The following is a 20,497-nucleotide window of genomic DNA, read 5'->3' on the forward strand; positions in this document are numbered from 1 at the left end:
GTAGATTCTTCACATCTTGGGATCAGTTACTGACTCTGCAGCCTTCACTGCAAGAGTTGCTCAACACCCTGGGAAATAAATGACGATCATCTCTTACAAGATCTGTCTGAGAGGCTGTAGCAAATCCTCACAAGTATTGGTAACAGAATCATACAAACCCTCTGACTGGCTGCTCTAACTAATCAAGTCTCAAGTTGGCAATTGTGGTAGCATGGCCCCTTAAGGGGCCAATGTTCGTGGATCACGAGACTCTCTTGCAGCCTATCAGGAGGAAGCACACGAACCCGCACCTATCAGATGTTTGGATGTTGGTCCTGGTAGGAGGGAACCTTTAGTGTGAGACCGGGAATCAGCAGAACTAGATCTGTACCTGCACTGAGCTTATCTTTCCTTCAATCAATCACTGTTGTGATTCAAGGCTTCCTCATTGTGACAGCTCGGCTACAACAGCAATCCTTTGGTTTGCAAGTAGCTCCCATTGGAGATCACTCTTTAGATCATGGGCCAATTACAACTCTCACTCTTTGGCTAACAAATAATCCCAATTATTTCCACTACCCAACTGTTGTTTCTGTTTAGCATTTAGAAATATACCTGTGATCATCCCTTTAACCAATTCCTCTCTGCATGCCAGGGATTCTTGCATTAACCTTCTAGTTTCTGCCCATTCCACTCATGGATTGCTTCCTTCCATTATATATAGCCATTACTGAGCACTCACTTGGGAAGAATTGACAAACTGTAGCATCCTTTGACTTACCAATCCTTAATTGTTTGAAGGATTACATTCCACTACAAAGTGCTGTTTGTTGAAAAATGCATGCTATCCAATAAGATTTTTCACAAAGTGCAAAAATAATGTTTGATAAGTCAGAAACAAAGGCAACAGTCAGAGAGATGTCTGCACCAAGAACTGAGCGATACCTCGAGAGTGTCTGAGCCAAGGACCAGCCAGTGGGAGGGCAAACAATGAGTCAGTGCATTGTACTTGACTTTGATAAGGACATTGTATATTGTATATCATTTGATGTGTTGTAAACCACTTCTGTCTGCATGATACAAACATCAAAATCATGGTGGTTGGAGATTTTTTAAGTTGGAGACCTAACATCGAGATCCTTTTAAAGGTACAGCTTCATTTTTAGAACAATTGACAGAAAGGAAATGAGGATCTCGTTACAAAAGGATCCTGACGTTGAGTGCCTCGCTCACTGAGGAGCTTTGAAAGGCCTCTGGCTTTTGGCAAGCATTAGATTAGTTGGTACATTTACAGAACAAGTATACATCCACCTGTCCGCTGGCCTTGATGTGATCCTTCAAGAGTGAATTAATAACAAAGCCTCATTCAAGCCAAAGCAAATGATTAATCAGTGTAAAGCTAATTAATCACTGGAGATTCAAACACAAACACACATAAATGAGGCAGCAGGGGAATGATGTAGCATATCTTTCACATATGACAGTAGGTGGTGAAACAGGATTGTCTTACACCTTACGCTATGTCCTGTAACACATACAGTACCTCGGAGGGTAATGGCACACTCAAATGGAATTTAGAGGACAGCAGATCCTGTGATGTTTGTACTTTTACCTGTGCCCTTATAAAATAAAGAATGTATTACTATTGGAGTTTTATTGTTGTTCCTGCAAATTTCAATCTTCTTCTTAAATTAAAGACACAACAATGCGAGCAGTGGAATCCTATCTCTTTCACCATTGAATTCTTTCTCACCCTTTGAAGACATGTCCAAAGAACTATAGAGTGAAGAATGCTTTTTAATGCAGTGACATATGATGATCTGGAACACATTGCTTGAAAGGGGAATGGGAGCAGATTTAATAGCAACTTTCAAAATGGAATTGGATAAATGTTTGAAAATAAATAATTGCAGGGGTGTAGGGAAAGAGCAGAGGGAGTGGGACTAATTGGGTCACACATTCACTGGAATAGACACAATGGGCCAAATGGCCTCCTTTCCTTTTTATTCAATGATTCTATTCAATAATTCTATTTCCATCGGAGCCATGAGCTCAATCAAGTAACCATTGTTAATGCAAGGCCTTGAGAGCTATTTGGCCATATTGCAAGGGTATCATAGGGGGCATAGACTTGCTCCCACTTGGCATCCACACAAATCCAAACAGGCAGGAGTGGATAGCGATCAGAAGTAGGAACTGTTGGCTGACTTTAATGGTTTCCTATTTCAGACACACAGTCCAATTGTTAATGGTCCTGTTGCTGTTCTGGCCTAGATTGGCTCACCCAGGGAGAACTATGAGCTGCTGGAGTGATGCAGGTTTCATATCAAGAAATGTAACTGGTCAAGGACATGGATTGTTGGATGGAACGAGAGAGATTTATTTGATTTGCCTCTGGGGAAATCAGAGAGGAAATCTTGGGAGAATTTTCTCCCAGGTGATTAAATGAGTTTACATGGACTTTAGAGGTGGCAGATGACAAGCTTAGCAATCTTTTTGAATTCCACGATCTCATGATCTTAATTAATTTACATTTGACGGGGAGAGTTGGCGAAGGAGGTTAAGGGTAAACAGTTAAAAGGGGAGAGGGAAGTAGGGATGAGGCGAATGGATGGATGACTGTGAAAGAAGGGGAGAGAGGGAGAAAATGGAGGAGGAATGGGAGAAGAGGGAGAATGGAATAGATGGAGATGGTATAGCCAGAAACAGGAGAATGGAAGGAAGGAAGAGAAAAAGTGGTAGGGCAGAAATAGGTAGAAAGAGAGCAGAAAAGGTGGAGAGAAGAGAGAGGAGGAGGAAGGACAGGTCTACAAAGCCTTCCTAAAATCTATATAACTTTTATTGTTGGGAATGGTCCATAAAGTTAAGAGTCATTAATTGTAATTGGAAAATTAATCAGAAACAAACAATAGAATAAAGGATTCTATTTTACAAGTGACACAACAAACCACACCAGAGGCAGCACAACACTGTTCACATACACACGGTCACCCAGAACAAACCTCCTCAGGGGAAAATGCCCCCAGAGATTCCAGCAACATCTGAGCAGCTCTTCTGTTGACAATCTAACAGGAATAAAATATTAGCGGGTGATGAGTAAGTGAGGGAGGGGGAGTTAAAACATTAGGAAAATGGAGTGAGGAATGTCCAAAATCAGGAAGGCAGATAGCAAAAACCACAACAAATAACATTGATCATCAAATTATAAAGCAGCAGCCATTAGAAGTCAGATGTAGGAAAGCAGCCAGCAGCAGTTATAACACTTTTTTAAAAACACATGCACGGATACACACATGGACCCAAGCTCACCCACACATATGCTCACAAAGACACACTCAAACACACACTCATAGCCAGTGTTAGGCTCACTGAGTTTGAGAAAACTACACTTAACACCTAAATCTCCTGGTGAATATTGTGGAGATTTCTTGCTGTATCTCTTGTAACCAAAGATGCTTTTTAACTTGATACCATGGGTGGTGAAAGTACAACATCCGGATTAGAAAACCAATCTCTCCAGGTGCTGGGGTCTCTGCTTCACTTGGATCCCAGAAATATTAGAGGCAGTGGAACCTGATTGGCTGGCAGCTCTTTAGGGCGGGACTCCCTGTTCCTCCAGGGCAGAAAGCTTACTCTGATCCAATTAAGGCCGTGCCCCTCCATGCCCCTCCCATACCTGTCCATGTTTCAATAAATAGCAACAACGACTACGCTTCAAAAGGAATGCATTGGGTGTGTGGCATTTTGGGATGCTTCTGAGAGACATAGTGCGGTTCTGCATAAATACAAAGGGGTGGATTTTATTAACAAACTCTGTGAGCTAAAAGTCAATTGGCACTTTACCAATAAGAAACCCAGCTGCCAACAGAGATAATAGGCTAAGAACAGCCTAAACTGGATCAGAGTGAGACTTCCAGCTTGAGAAACAGGAAGACAAGCCCTTGATTGGCAGCTCTGCGCTCCCAGGAGTACCAGATTTGTGGCCGCTGCAGGGGCAACAAGCAGCCTCCCATGAGGAATTGAAGAAGTCACCGGGACTTCAGGTAATGTCTGGGATTTTGGACAGGCAAAGCTGGGACACCTTAGAGATGGAAGAGGTCTGCGATAAGGGGTGGGGGAGTTGGATTTAAGAAATAAGGAGTTGAAGGGCAAAGGGGGATGTGGGGGGTTCAATCTTGGGGGTTGCTCCTCCAAGACCTGCAAAAGGCATCCTGCCCAACTGCAGCCTGCATGGTCAAAGGTACTGGACTACCCACCTTGCTTCAACCTTACCGCACTGACCATAAAGTGGCAGTGCATTTGGAATGACGCCCTTAGGTAGCAGTTAATTGTCCACTTAAGGGCCTCAATAGGTATATGGGTGGACAGACTGCTTGTGGCCACTATGATATGGGCCACAGATCGGGGATGGGTGGGATAGCAGCAGATGGCCATCCACTTTATTGTATGCGCCCCTCGCCTTCAAATAGGCCATTGAGGAGGGGCAGGTGGCATAAAATTCACCCATGTGTCTTTATATTTGCATACATTCCTGGATTTCTCTTCATCCAAGTTGCAGAACATTGACATTCATAGTGTCCAGACCACTGGCATGATCCACATGTGAAAGCCCAAATCAATTATTTCAATAAATATCATGAAGAATAGACAGTGACTTTAGATCACAACCATCGATGAACTCATCAAATAGCTATGTGCATCTGCAACCATTTAGCAGCAGTGCACTTCTGACGTTGCAGAGCATAAAGATAGAAGGCATTTTTTTCAGGGTTAACTTACCTTTTTGGGAGAGAAGACCCCCAGTGTACCACCATCTTCACGCATGGCCACACCCATCTCCGCGAGGAGGGCTTCTCTGTAACAGTAATACAATGCTGTTAAGAATTTACCTCACAGGAAAATGTTTGGTCCATTGAAATTCTGCATGAGGGAATGAATGGCGGGTAGTTGAGTGTGTTGGAATTCTGTACACTGACAAGTTTTTAAATTTGTTCTTGAGATGAGAGAGTCGCTGGGAAAGCCAGCATTTATAGCCCACCCCTAATTGCCCTGGCCTGGTCTACATGTGATTCCAGCTCCACGGTAATGTTGTTGGTTCTTAACTGCCCTCTGAAATAGCCTCGTAAGATAATGCGCAGGTCAGACCAGTAAAGATGTCCAATTTCCTCCTTGCAGGACATTAGTGAACTAGGTGGGTTTTTACAATAATCCAGTATTTTCATGACAATTATTAATGCGGCTAGCATTTTACGCCAAATGTTTTTCTTAATTAATTTATTGAACTTAAATTTCCACAGCTGCCGTGGTGGGATTTGAACATGTGTCTCCAGAGTATTGTTCCGGGCATCTGGATTACTAGTTCAGTAACGTTACCAATATGTTACAATCCAGCATTCCCCATTAGGTATTTATCTGGAGGCGTGCCTGTGAGCACTTTGCAGAAATACAGCCAATTCTGAATGCCCCATGTGTGAGCCTATTCCACAATTATAGGTAGCTATGGTTACTTGTGGGTGCAGTACCAATATGAGTTCAGAGAAAAATTTCAGTGCTAAAATCTCAGTAGAAATAATATTTACCCTACTGGCCAGTGTTGTCATGGTTACTACAAACATGGCTGGTTCCAGTCTAGAAATAATAGGCCTCTTCGATTGACTTCGGATTTAAAATCAATGAAGCAATGCAGATGTCTGCTGTCCAGTATCTGTTCTGCCCAGCCTCAGCTACTCCCTTTCCAATTTGGTTGCCATCTTATTACTTTTTAATCTGTTCAAGGGGAGGTCTTGTGACACTCTGCGCCAGGCACTCCAGGCTCAAGTCCCACTTCAGGACTTGATGACGACTGAAGGTGTGTTCATTTTGTGGCCGAATAGGTTCATAATTAGCCTGTAAATCCTTCCAACACACCTGATGGCAAGCGGAAAAAAGTGGGAGAGTTTTGTGGTCAGCCATCCTGCAGAAAGCAGTGGCACACCACTACAGTACTTTGCCAAGCATAACCTTAGATCAATCGATTGGAGCTCCATGGTTGCCAAGGGTAATGGTATCTGGGAAGGAGGATGAGTCCATTCAGAGCATTATACAAATGCCCTGCCCTATCTCATATACAATGGTATTAGTGTAGCTAGCCTAGATTGTGGTTTAAGGTGTCCAAGAGTGCCATCAGGATGGTCCTGTCCTGATGCAGATGCTTTATCACTCCTAGCTGGCAGAACTCCATAAAAAGTTTTGGAGCAGTAAAGGTTAGGTACCCCAGTGTGCCATGTAAAGCTGGAGATTATTGCTGCCATGTTAGTGGCAAACATTGAACTTATTCTCCACTTTAACAAAAACATTGGGATACATTTTCAACTCACTTTTACTCCGTTTTAATCTAATGTTGTGTTATTGGCCACCTGGTGTAGAAACAGTTTGATTTTCATTAACAGGGACATGAGTTGGCCATTCAGCCCATCTAGATCAATTGAGTAGACTAGGCCGATATTCCCTGGAGTTTAGGAGAATGAGAGGTGATCTCATTGAAATACATAAAATTCATAAGGAGCTTGACAGGGCAAATGCAGAGTAAATGTGTGCCCAAACTGAGGAATCTGGAACATGGGGTCACAGTCTCAGAGTAAGGGGTCAGGTCTTTAGAACCATGATCAGGAGAAATTTCTACACTCGTTATGTTGCAAATCTTCGGAATTTTCAAACTTAGAGAGCAGTGGATGCTCAGTAATGAGTTTTTAAAATTCATTCATGGGGCATGGGCATCGCTGGCTGGCCGGCATTTGTTGCCCATCTTTAGTTGCCCTTGGAGGGCAGTTGAGAGTCAACCACATTGCGGTGGCTCTGAAGTCACATGTAGGCCAGACCAGTTAAGGATGGCAGACTTCCTTCCCTAAAGGACATTCATGAACTAGATGGGTTTTTGCGACAATCAGCAATTGTTTCATGGTCATCAGTAGATTCTTAATTCCAGATATTTTTTATTGAATTCAGATTCCACCATCTGACTTGGCAGGATTCAAAACCGGGTCCCCAGAACATTAGCTGAGTTTCTGGATTGATAGTCTAGCGATAATACCACTAGGCCATCGCCTCCCCAGTTTCCATGGCCCTAGTCCCACCACCATGGCGTGTTTCACGGCAGCAGAGATGGATCATCAGGTCCCGCCAGGGTCAATGGGAATCCCATTGTGTTCACCCCCTGCTGCTGGGAACCTGCTGCTTGGATTCGCCGTCAGCGGTACTGGAAGATCCTGCCGATGGGAACGACTGAAGAATGAGTCATAGACTCAGAGGTTTACAGCATGGAAACAGGCCCTTTGGCCCAACTTGTCCATACTTCCCAGTTTTTACCATTTAGCTAATCCCAATTACCCATGTTGGGCCCATATCCCTCTATACCCATCTTACCCATGTAACTGTTTAAATGCTTTTTAAAAGACAAAATTGTACCCGCTTCTACTACAACCTCTGGCAGCTCGTTCCACACACTCACCACCCTCTGTGAAAAAATTGCCCCTCTGGACCCTTTTGTATCTCTCCCCTCTCACCTTAAACCTATGCCTTCTAGTTTTAGACTCCCCTACCATTGGGAAAAGATGTTGACTATCTACCTCATCTACGTCCCTCATTATTTTATAGACCTCTATAAGATCACCCCTAATTCTCCTACGCTCCAGGGAAAAAAGTCCCGGTCTATCCAGCCTCTCCTTATAATTCAAACCATCAAGTAGCGTCCGAGTAAATCTTTTCTGCACTCTTTCTAGTTTAATAATATCCTTTCTATAATAGGGTGACCAGAACTGTACAAAGTATTCCAAGTGTATCCTTAACCAATGTCTTGTACAACTTCAACAAGATGTCCCAACTCCTGTATTCAACATTCTGACCAATGAAACCAAGCATGCTGAATGCCTTCTTCACCACCCTGTCCACCAGTGACTCCACTTTCAAGGAGCAATGAACCTGTACCCCTAGATCTCTTTGTTCTATAACTCTTCCCAATGCCTTACCATTAACTGAGAAGGTCTTGCACTGGTTCGAACTACCAAAATTCATCACCTCACATTTATCTAAATTAAACTCCATCTGCCATTCATCAGCCTACCAGCCTTATTGATCAAGATCCCGTTGCAATCCTAGGTAACCTTCTTCACTGTCCACTATGCCACCAATCTTGGTGTCATCTGCAAACTTCCTAACCATGCCTCCTAAATTCTCATCCAAATCTTTAATATAAATGACAAGTAACAGTGAACCCAGCACAGGCCTCCAGTTTGAAAAACAACCTCTACAATCACCATCTGGCTTCTGTCATCAAGCCAATTTTGTATCCAACTGGCTACCTCACCCTGGATCCCGTGAGATTTAACCTTATGCAACAACCTACCATGCGGTATGTCAAAGGCCTTGCTAAAGTCCATGTAAGAAGTTTAACAACACCAGATTAAAGTCCAACAGGTTTATTTGGTAGCAAAAGCCACACAAGCTTTCGGAGCTGCAAGCCCCTTCTTCAGGTGAGTGGGAATTCTGTTCACAAACAGAGCATATAAAGACACAAACTCAATTTACATGAATAATGGTTGGAATGCGAATACTTACAACTAATCAAGTCTTTAAGAAACAAAACAGCATGAGTGGAGAGAGCATCAAGACAGGCTAAAAAGATGTGTATTGTCTCCAGACAAGACAGCCAGTGAAACTCTGTGGGGGTTACAAATAGTGGGACATGAACCCAATATCCCGGTTGAGGCCGTCCTCGTGTGTGCGGAACTTGGCTATCAGTTTCTGCTCAGCGACTCTGCGCCGTCGTGTGTCGCGAAGGCCGCCTTGGAGAACGCTTACCCGAATATCAACAACGGCGCAGAGTCGCTGAGCAGAAACTGATAGCCAAGTTCCGCACACACGAGGACGGCCTCAACCGGGATATTGGGTTCATGTCCCACTATTTGTAACCCCCACAGAGTTTCACTGGCTGTCTTGTCTGGAGACAATACACATCTTTTTAGCCTGTCTTGATGCTCTCTCCACTCATGCTGTTTTGTTTCTTAAAGACTTGATTAGTTGTAAGTATTCGCATTCCAACCATTATTCATGTAAATTGAGTTTGTGTCTTTATATGCTCTGTTTGTGAACAGAATTCCCACTCACCTGAAGAAGGGGCTTGCAGCTCCGAAAGCTTGTGTGGCTTTTGCTACCAAATAAACCTGTTGGACTTTAACCTGGTGTTGTTAAACTTCTTACTGTGTTTACCCCAGTCCAACGCCGGCATCTCCACATCATGACTACGAAAGTCCATGTAGACAACGTTGACTGCACTGCTTGGTTTCTTGGTTACCCCTTCAAAAAACTCAATCAAATTTGTGAGACATGATTTTCCACTCACAAAGCCATGCTGACTGTCCCTAATCAGTCCTTGCCTCTCTAAATGCCTGTAGATCCTGTCTCTCAGAATACCTTCTAACAACTTACCCACCTCAGATGTTAGGCACACCGGCCTGTAGTTCCCACAATTTTCTCTGCAGCACTTCTTAAACAAAGGCACAACATTTTCCACACTCCAATCTTCAGACACTTCACCTGTGGTTGTCGATGATTCAAATATTTCTGCTAGGGGACCCGCAATTTCCTCCCTAGCCTCCCACAACCTTCTGGGATACACTTCATCAGGTCCCGGGGATTTAACTACCTTGATTCGCCTTAAGACTTCCAGCACCTCCTTCTCTGTAATATGTACACTCTTCAAGACATCACTATTTATTTCCCCAAGTTCCTAACATTCATGCCTTTCTCAACAGTAAATACTGACGAGAAATTTCACTTAGGATCTCACCCATCTCTTGTGCACATAGATGACCTTGTTGATCCTTAAGAGGCCCTATTCTCTCACTAGTTGCTCTTTTGACCTTCATGTAACTCTACTCCGTCACCCTCTATACTCTTCAAGTGGTCCACTTGATCCCAGCTGACTATGTCTCCTTCTTCTTCTTGACAAGGGCCTCAATTCTGGCCAATGAGTATATTCAGAATGTGGAGATGCCGGCGTTGGACTGGGGTGGGCGCAGTAAGAAGTCTCACAACACCAGGTTAAAGTCCAACAAGCTTTCAGAATACTGCTCCTTCGTCAGGTGAGTACATTCAAGACAGAGGTCGATAGATATTTGGGCACTAAGGGAATTTAGGGATATGGGGATAGTGTGGAAAAGTTGAGTTGAGGTAGAAGTTCAGCCATGATCCTCTTGAATGGTGGATTAGGTACAAAAGACCAAATGATCCATTCCAGCTCCTATATATTCTTATGTATCATGAAAAGCATAAGAATAGGAGTCAGCCATTCAGCTCCTCGAGACCACCATAGGAACATATTCAGTCATTCAGTCCCTCAAGCCGGTTCTATTATTCAGTTAGATCATGGGTGACTCCAAGATGCAAAGACCAAATTCATATGGAGCCCAGCCCTGCAGCCGTGATTAACTTCCCTTTTAAAGGAGTGGGATGAGCAAGGTTAACAGTGATTTATTGATTTACTAAAATAACTGGTGCTGTAATGCAAATGTCCTCATTTCCATAGCAATAGGCCTTGGAGAGATACCTTAAATTTAAGGCCAGGTACAGAATATTGTCAAGTTTGGCACAATAGCTGTTCCCTGAGCATGATCAATTAATTCAGCAAAACCATGTAAGCTAACCGGAGCTTCTGGTCATCATGGTTTGTTTATGCACTACCCATACCAACTAAGGAATCAGGAGTTGAATAGTGAAGCTCGCACGAGGTCTTAAACACATACCTCTTTTTACAGCAGATTCTGGAGTGAGATTAAAATTGTATTTTACCTCTCCATCCTTATGGCTTCTGTTCTGCGAAGTTTCTCCTCCCATGTTTCATTCAGCTCAGCAATGATCTTCTCTGTCTCCTGTTGACATGATGCAGAGAGTTTAATGTACATCAGTGGATGCTCTTTGAAAACTAACCTGAAAGAGGTGAAGTGTACTGAGGGCCAGGAAGTAGCTGCTGTCTGAAAGGTAGGGTGACCAACATTTCTCATGTAACAAGACTGGTAGGGCTAACATTTAGTGTGGCAGCTGTTGTGAAACTCATTTTCTCAGAGGAAAGACTCCTGTTCAAACATACATTACAGTGAGCTAGGAGATACCCTAAATGAAGTCTACAGATGGTTTCCCATTGAGTGGTTTAAAAAGGAATGATCAATCCGCTTCATCAATGGAGTTCTGGTATTTCACTGTCTCAGTGGGCTGCCTCCTCAAAGCATATATGGATCCCAGGCACTACTCTGGGCAGATGGACCTAAGTGTAGTATGGTGGTCTATCAGCCAAGATGCTGCTTTAGCCATGCTGATAATCGAGTGCCATGTCCTGGCTGTTTAAATACTCGGTGCAAAACATGTCAGAAGTTATTACATAGGATGTCACAAGGTGAAGGCTCAAGGATAAGCTGGAATTAATAATAGCTGCAGCATTTATTAAAGGCCCCAATGAACGGGTTTTCGAGCGAAGCCCACCAATAAAACAGACAGGCTGCTACTTGCAGGCCTTTGGCCTACTGACTGAATTAGAAAACGTCACTAAGTCTACTTTACATCTTTCCAACTTCAATAACCATTCAAATTAATAATTTAAACATTTAACATGATTTTTGGCATTTCCAATTTCCCTTTTTTATCCTTCCCTATTGTCACAGTTTGAAAGTGTTTACCTTCAGTCGTTCAATGGCTTCTTCGCTGCCAGGGGCAATCATAAGGCGATCGTGCAGGCTGGACACAGACCCCGCGCGGCTAGACAGAGCGGAAAGCGATGGTGAGGGGCTCACTCCAGCCACCATTCCGGACACTGTGGAGAAATTGTCAGCTCGTTGATTGACAGCTGCTATTCTGCGGTTACGATTATTATTCTCTAAATCGTTCACGTCTACGGAAGGAAGCGGGAGGGAGGGAAGGGAAGGAGAGAAAGAGAGAAGGAAAAGGAAAGAAAGAAAAATGAAAGTCGGGCAAAATGAACTAAAACGGGGTGAGAAATATATGTTAGAAAGCAGACAGACACCATGAACGTGTGTAAAATGAATCAGTGCTTGAGGAGGAGTCAGGCTGGTGACCCCAAGCAGTTAAGACATGCTCATTGTTGGTGGATTTTGATGGTTTCTGACAACTTAGAATGGTCACTCATTAACACAGAAATTTTCTTTGGCAAATTGCTGATCTACCCAGTAAGACAGTTACCACAGTAATTGGCTGAATGAACTTGTGAAAGTTCGAATGCCCATTTACTTGGCACTGCCCGCCTGTGTTCTCTTTGCTCACTCCCCCTGAGTTCTTTACTGTCTGTTTGAATTATAACTCTGTTATAATTCAGACATTCTCCACCATGGGTGCCCTGTCCACTTCTCTGCTGACCTCCTGCTATCACTATATATGCACTGATGTAATACCAATCACAGAGAGTGTGAGGGTAGAAGACCACTGAGGTGAGAAGCCTGGAGGACAAATTGAGCACTGATGCTAACTCACCCACTTATGAAGTATCAACTTCCCAAGAACCTGGCTGTAGTTCTCAGGGAATCACAAGGCAAGCTATATCAACAAGACCGGACTGATTAGATCAACTGGATCAAGAGGGATATTTCGCTAGAAGTGGTTTCGGGGCTATTATGTAATCTTGGGTCTTGGCCAAAATTTTTTATTTCTGAAGCCACAGTTGTCAAGCAGCCATACATGTGGTTGGGTCCTCATATATAATTATTCCCATGGGCAGCTTTCTGAATGCCTCCAGGTGGTGATTGCACTCTTCTGGTGATATTGAGACATACAGACCAAGATGTTCCCAAGATCAACTCCTAAGATAGGCCCAAAACATCAGTGCTGCAAAGCTAGGCCAGAAACGCTGCATTGTATTTCACTAGGAATTACAAGAACATAGAATATAGAACAGTACAGCACAGAACAGGCCCTTTGGCCCACGATGTTGTGCCGAGCTTTATCTGAAACCAAGATCAAGCTATCCCACTCCCTATCATCCTGGTGTGCTCCATGTGCCTATCCAATAACCGCTTAAATGTTCCTAAAGTGTCTGACTCCACTATCACTGCAGGCAGTCCATTCCACACCCCAACCACTCTCTGCGTAAAGAACCTACCTCTGATATCCTTCCTGTATCTCCCACCACGAACCCTATAGTTATGCCCCCTTGTAATAGCTCCATCCACCCGAGGAAATAGTCTTTGAACGTTCACTCTATCTATCCCCTTCATCATTTTATAAACCTCTATTAAGTCTCCCCTCAGCCTCCTCCGCTCCAGAGAGAACAGCCCTAGCTCCCTCAACCTTTCCTCATAAGACCTACCCTCCAAACCAGGCAGCATCCTGGTAAATCTCCTCTGCACTCTTTCCAGCGCTTCCACATCCTTCTTATAGTGAGGTGACCAGAACTGCACACAATATTCCAAATGTGGTCTCACCAAGGTCCTGTACAGTTGCAGCATAACCCCACGGCTCTTAAACTCCAACCCCCTGTTAATAAAAGCTAACACACTATAGGCCTTCTTCACAGCTCTATCCACTTGAATGGCAACCTTTAGAGATCTGTGGATGTGGACCCCAAGATCTCTCTGTTCCTCCACAGTCTTCAGAACCCTACCTTTGACCCTGTAATCCACATTTAAATTAGTCCTACCAAAATGAATCACCTCACATTTATCAGGGTTAAACTCCATTTGCCATTTTTCAGCCCAGCTTTGCATCCTATCTATGTCTCTTTGCAGCCTACAACAGCCCTCCACCTCATCCACTACTCCACCAACCTTGGTGTCATCAGCAAATTTACTGATCCACCCTTCAGCCCCCTCCTCTAAGTCATTAATAAAAATCACAAAGAGCAGAGGACCAAGCACTGATCCCTGTGGCACTCCGCTAGCAACCTGCCTCCAATCCGAAAATTTTCCATCCACCACCACCCTCTGTCTTCGATCAGACAGCCAGTTACCTATCCAATCGGCCAACTTTCCCTCTATCCCACACCTCCTCACTTTCATCATAAGCCGACCATGGGGGACCTTATCAAAAGAGGGGGTGGGTGTTGCGACAAAGATTTATACATACTGTCAGCACAGCAAGGAGTCCTGTTCCCCTCGGTGGCTGCTGAATCCTTTATGTGAAAACACTGATATTCTGAAAGATTATAGGGAGAGAACCCTTCTGCTGGTACAAAGAACAAAGTTCTGGGAGTACAAATGCCAATGAAGTTAAGGTTCTACTCCCCAGAGAACATAATAGGAGCAGGGATAGGCCAAAATGCTCTTTGAATCTGTTCCACACCATTTAATGTGATCCTTAGCCTCAACTCCACGCTACTGCTCCACCCCATATCCCTTGCTTCCATTAGAGCTCTATCAATGGTTATGCTGAATATTCCTAATGACTCAGCATCTACAGTTCCCGAAAATTCCAAAAATTCACAAACCCTTTTAGTGAAGAAATTTCTCCACCTCAGTCTGAAATGGCTAGTTCCTCATCCTCAGACTTTGCATCCTGATTCTACACTGTCCAGTCAGGGGAAATAGTCTCACAGAATCTCCCTGTGAAGCCCTCGCGACTTATGTTGCAATGAGATCACCTCTCATTCTCCTAAACTGCAGAGAGTATGAAGACCCACTCTATTCAAGGGTATTCTTTTTCCATTGCATCCAGTTTTCTAAATGTATTTCAAGAATCTTCTTTTCCCTGCCTAATGCACAGCTTTATTGCTCTTTGCCACATTATATAAGCTCATCCTGTGCACATAAATATTTGTATGCATTCCAGTGCCCCACACATTTTTTATGTGCCCTGCTTCAGAGTCCAAACATGTTTGTGTACCCCTGTAGGTGGGTACCTTATGCATGTCCATCCCATGTATATGTGTATACTCTATTTATGTGCCCATACGGATATGTATATTCTGCACATGTGTGTTGCATGGCATACATCTTTACATGCAAGTGATAATGTGGGCATGAGTGTATCGCACGTGTGTGTGCATACCTGAATATGTGAATAGGTATATAGGTATGTGATGATTGTGCCAGTGTACATGCATGCACCATGTGTGTTCGTATGTTTGCCTGCATGCACTCCATGTGTGTACCTGCTCTTTGTATTTGTGTGTATTTCACGCCATCTGTGCACCATGTGTATGTGTCTCACTGTGTGCGCGCCACAAGGCTCTGGTTCATGCATATATTTGTACCTTACGTACATATCTGTTCTGTGCCCACATGTATATCATATTTAGGCTCGTTGCTCTTGAATGTATATCCCTCTTGGGTTTGTGTGTGCGCCATGTTACTCAATGTACTCCAGTTAAATGAACAAACTATGAGAGAGCTCCCAATTTGCCTGCCTTGTATGATCCATGTCTCATGTATCATGTAAGTATGCATGTTTATACTACATATGTTTGAACCCCCACGTTTGCTCTTCTTATGCCTGTCCCATGTTCAGAAACATCTATGTGTTTTATACGCCCATGACCTGTGAACATATTTCTTATGCGCATGCATCATGCGTGCCTTGTGTGTCTGTGTTCCATATATGTTTATATACTTTGCAGCTGTCTACGCTCGATGCACATGTCTATTGCTCATGCATGTATGCCCCATATAAGTGTGTGTGCTTCATGTTTGAGTCTATGTGCTGAGTATGTAAATGTACCATGCATATTAGTTCCTATATATATGTTTTCCTTTGTGTATGCCAATCCCTTGTATGTGTTTTCATATATCTGACCTGTGTATGAGTATATCTTGTCATTGTGTAAGTCTAGCCAAGGTCTGAGAGGCGAGAAACCACATAATGCAGCTTCATCTCCACTGGCTGCTGACTAATTAAATCCCTATATAGAATACTGAAGACCAAAACCTTGGTTGATACAGCATGGTACTGAAGGAATGCTACATTATCAGAGATGTCATTTGACATATTAAACAAAAACTTCATCTGCCTGTTAACATGATGTGAACTTTCAATTTAAAAACTTCTCCTGATCAACATGTCCCTTGATTCCACCACCTAACTTCTCATTCATTAGTTGCCTGTGGGATCTTGCAGTGCCCAAATAGGTAGCTTGAGGTGCCTAATTAACAACAGTGAATTAGTGGATGGGAAGCACTTTGGGAGGTTCTCCGACAAGGTGCTCTATATTAGCACAGGTTCTATCTTATCATCAGTTTGTTGCTCGGGTTTGAGAACACTGAGCCTACGTCTCATACCATTGCACTTCCCCAATCCCTTCCCACCATCACTCTCCATTTCCCATTGGGTGCATTATCCCCACTTTGAGAATCCAAGCCCAGTCTCTCCATATTTACTATGCAGAATCAGAGCCCTCAACCCAACAGCAGATCGGTGGGTCTATCATCAGGCTGTGCGTCTGTGGCCCTGTAGTGTCAGTAACAGCCAGAGTACAGTGCGATTCTCTAGACCTGAACCAGATGTCCAATCCAGCTTGCCTGAAAAACCCCTGTAGTATCAAAATCCACCAACGGCAAAGCAACTGTGCTGTGCGTGCCAGTTGTGACTGAGTGAGATTCAGTAAACATACACTGCGTTCTATGTAAACAGCATTGACATTAAACATAGAGAGCAAGAAAGACAAAAGTGGAGCACATACACGCACACACTCGCACAGCAGGAGGGCGATGCACAGCAGAAGCATTGCAGCAGTAATAAGAGGGACAAAAGTGTGCTAATCCCTCGGGAAAAGGCTTAACAGCACCTTCTGTGTTCTGTTCCTAGGTTTTCAAGCAGGATAAGTGTACGTTCGTCATTAGGGGTGGTTTGGTCCTACAACCCTCCCAGATCTCTGTCATCCAATTCCACAATTTTCATAGCTCTGCCAGTAGAGGCCATGCCTTCAGCTGTGAGGCCCTAAACTCTGAAATTCCCTCCCTAAACTCCCCACCTCTCTGTCATTCCTTAAAGCCTATCTTCTTGATCAAGCTTTTCATCATTTTCTCTCTCTGCTCTTTTTGGCCAGGTAGTAAATTGAATTTTGATTACACCCCTGTGAAATGCCTTGGGACGTTTTCCTGTGTTAAAGGCACTACATAAATGCAAGTTGCTGTTGTTGTGCCTGACTTTTCATGTCACTAATTCTGATATATACCTTTACAACAATTTTTCAATGTACATCCTCAATGTAACAAACTGCTTGTAGATCAAAATCCTTTGAACATTGGTAATCGTACACCATATATATTACTTTCAGGATCTTTTTCTAAAAAAGAGCAGATTCAGAATTCACTTTAAAATACCCTTTCTCTGCTTCAGCAAGAGTCAGTGGTTCAAGAGAGGGACAATGAAAAGTGAGAGAGAAAAAGGCAAGAGCCCAGATCACACCAACTGGCTGGGAAGTGAAGGATGACAAATTTCATTTATTGGGTGAGTCGGTACTTGGGTTAAAAATCTGTAAACCTTGTGTTTGTCTAACAGTGCACTAACACAGGCATATGCAAACAGAATTATGCAGGAGTTCAGTGCCATAGGATACAAGGCACACTGTGTGATGGGGAGTGGCCATTGAGCATGTAGCAAGTGTAGCAATGCAGAAGCCTGTCAGTCACAGCATGAGAGAAAGCATTCTGAGAAGCCAGTGCAACTGTGCAGTAGTCTGGCCAACAATGGCAAAAGAAGTCAAATCATAGAATCACACAGCAGGCATGAGGCCATTCAACCCATTACATCTAAGATGGAAAAAAACAGTTCAGACCAGTATTCTTATTTCTCTGTTTTACTGTTTTTCCTTCTGGGGACCCTGTTCTTTCCTCACAGAACTGAACGTATTTCCTTTGATATCTTTATAAAATGTGTCATTTATATGTTGCAATTCTAGCCCCTACAACTGTGGGATGGCATGTCATGAGTTATCTATTAAATTTAAGTTGTTACACTACACATAGATCCACTGTTATGTAATCAGGTTCACTGTTGGCCATTTTTCATCAAGGATAATTCAACCTTCTGTCTAGAAATTATATGTGGTGGACATTACACCCACAACTTCAAAGACCACAATTGTTAGATCTCTGTGACAGTATCAATCACACCACACGCACAAGCAAATGCACACACACAGACAAGCAAGCTCAACAGACAAGCAAACTCACACACATACATACAAACAAACACACACACACACACACAGACAACACACACACACACACAGACAACACACACACACACAGACAACACACACACACACAGACAACACACACACACACAGAGACAACACACACACACACACACAGAGACAACACACACACACACACACACAAATCCCCTCCACAGTTGGGCTGGTCAGCCACTGAAATCTCCGTTAACATTGATGGCACCGGAAGATCCCATTGACGTGAAGGGCTAGAAAGAGGATGTGGTTGAGACACTGTATGGCCTAAAAATGTGATAAGATGGAGGCTTTTGAATGGCTGACCGTACTGAAAAGTAGGTAATTCATCAGATCCGCATGGGATGCATCTGAGGATACTGAGGGAAATACAGGAAGATATTATAGAGGCACTGTGGCCATAATCTTTCAGTCGTCCTAGACACAGAGACATGTTCAAAAGGGGGTGGAACTCCCAGCAACTACAGGCCAGTCAGTTTAGCTTTGGCGATGGGAAAGCTTTTAGAGATCCTGACCGGAACTCTTACCACCTCGTCTGTCACGGAATCGATGCGGGCGAGGGTCCAACAACGGAAATCTCCGTTGACCTCGGGCGGGAATTTCCAGTCTCGCCCGAGCGAGGCCATAAAATCCCGCCCGATAACTCAGTAGAAAATTATCACTTGGGCAAGTGTGGATTAGGTAAGGAAAAGCAGCAGAGATTTGTCAGAGACAAGTCATGTTTAAACAACTTGATTGAGTTTTTAAAAATGAAGTATCCGAGAGGCTTGATGAGGAAAATGTGGTTGATGTTGGATTTCCAAAAGGCGTTTGATAAATGCCACATAATTGCCAGCAAGTTGAACCCCATGAATCAGAAGGGCAGTGGCAGCATGGTTAGGAAGATAGCTGAGTGACAGGAAACACAGCTGTGGTGAATGGTTGCTTCTCAGGCCAGAGGAAGGCATACAGTGGGGTTTCCCAGGAACTGGACTACGACATATATTAATGGGTTTACTAGGCACAGTTTCAAAATTTGAAGAGAATGTCAAACTTGCAAGTATTGTGAATTGTGAGGAGGATAGTGATAGACATCAATAGGACACAGATGGTTTGGTAGGCTGAGCAGACATGGGGCAGATGTAATTTATTGCAGTGAAGTGGTCCATTTTGATGGGACAAAATAGAAGGTGCAATATAAAATAAAGGATATAATTCTAAAAGGGGTGCAGGAACAGAGGACCTGGGGGTATAGCTGCACAAATCACTGAAGTTGGCAGGGCAGACTGAGGAAGTGGTTAATAAGAATACAGGATCCTGGGCTTTATAAATAGAGGCACAGAATACAGAAGGAAAAAAATTATGATGAGCCTTTCTAAAACATTGGTTCAGCCTTAGCTGGTGTATTTTATCCTGAGCAGCAGAATTTAATGTAGTGTCTTGGAAGATTTGAGCATTATGTTACATTGCACTCTCTGCTGTCCTTTCTGTTGGGGAGGTGTAAATAAAGTTAGTTCAATAATAGCTGCCTGCAACTGAGCATTTGTTAGTCTCACTCAGTGCAATACACTTCATTTAGGAAGGATGTGAAGGTTTTAGTGGGGGCACAGAAAAGATTTATGAAAATTATTCAAGGGGTGAGGGGGCGGCATGGTAGCACAGTGGTTGGCACTGCTGCTTCACAGCTCCAAGGACCCAGGTTCAATTTCGGCCCTGGGTGACTGTGTGGAGTTTGCACATTCTGCCCACCTCTGCGTGTGTTTCCTCCGGGTGCTCCAGTTTCCTTCCACAGTTAAAAGATGTGCAGGTTGGGTGGATTGGCCAAGCTAAATTGTCCCTTGGTGTCCAAAATGTGTAGGTTAGATGAGATTAGCCATGGTAAATGCGTGGGATTACAAGGATAGGGCAGAGGAGAGGGCCTGGTAAAATACTCTGTCAGAGAGTCAGTGCAGACTCGATGGGCCAACTATCCTCTTCAGCACTGTAGGGATTCTATGAATTCAATTATATGAATAAAATGGAGAAGTTGGGGTTGTTCCCTTTCAAGATGGTTGAGAGAAGATTTGATGGAGGGTTTCAAAATCATGAGTAGTCTAGATTGAAGAAAGGGAGAAAGTGTTCCATTGGTGGGTTGGTGGAGAACCAAACAATTGCAAGCTAAGGCGATCAGCAAAAAAGTCAATGAAGATAGGATTGGGATCTAGAACATACTGCCTGGGAGTGTGGTAGAGGTAGATTCAATGTGGCTTTCAGAGAGTACTGAAAAATTGTCTGAAGAGAAAACAATTGCAGGACTACAGAGAAAGGGCAGTAAGGCCAGACTAGATGATTTGCAGAGAGTCAGCACAGACATCAAGGGCCGAATGGCCTCATTCTGTT

General features: G+C 43.5%; 1 protein-coding gene across 1 annotated transcript in view; it reads right to left on the reverse strand.

Annotated features, from left to right (window-relative positions):
- kif1aa (kinesin family member 1Aa) overlaps positions 1 to 20,497 on the reverse strand; it is a 253,452-nt gene that overhangs the window by 81,951 nt on the left and 151,004 nt on the right. The window contains exons 15-17 of the mRNA XM_078202933.1: positions 11,685 to 11,896; positions 10,804 to 10,883; positions 4,759 to 4,834 (exon numbers count right to left, since the gene is read on the reverse strand). Of these exons, the coding sequence (XP_078059059.1) occupies positions 4,759 to 4,834; positions 10,804 to 10,883; positions 11,685 to 11,896 (368 nt within the window). The remainder of the gene's footprint in view (positions 1 to 4,758; positions 4,835 to 10,803; positions 10,884 to 11,684; positions 11,897 to 20,497) is intronic.

The sequence above is a fragment of the Mustelus asterias genome, chromosome 3 (genome assembly GCF_964213995.1).
Source record: "Mustelus asterias chromosome 3, sMusAst1.hap1.1, whole genome shotgun sequence".
Taxonomy (NCBI): Eukaryota; Metazoa; Chordata; class Chondrichthyes; order Carcharhiniformes; family Triakidae; genus Mustelus; species Mustelus asterias.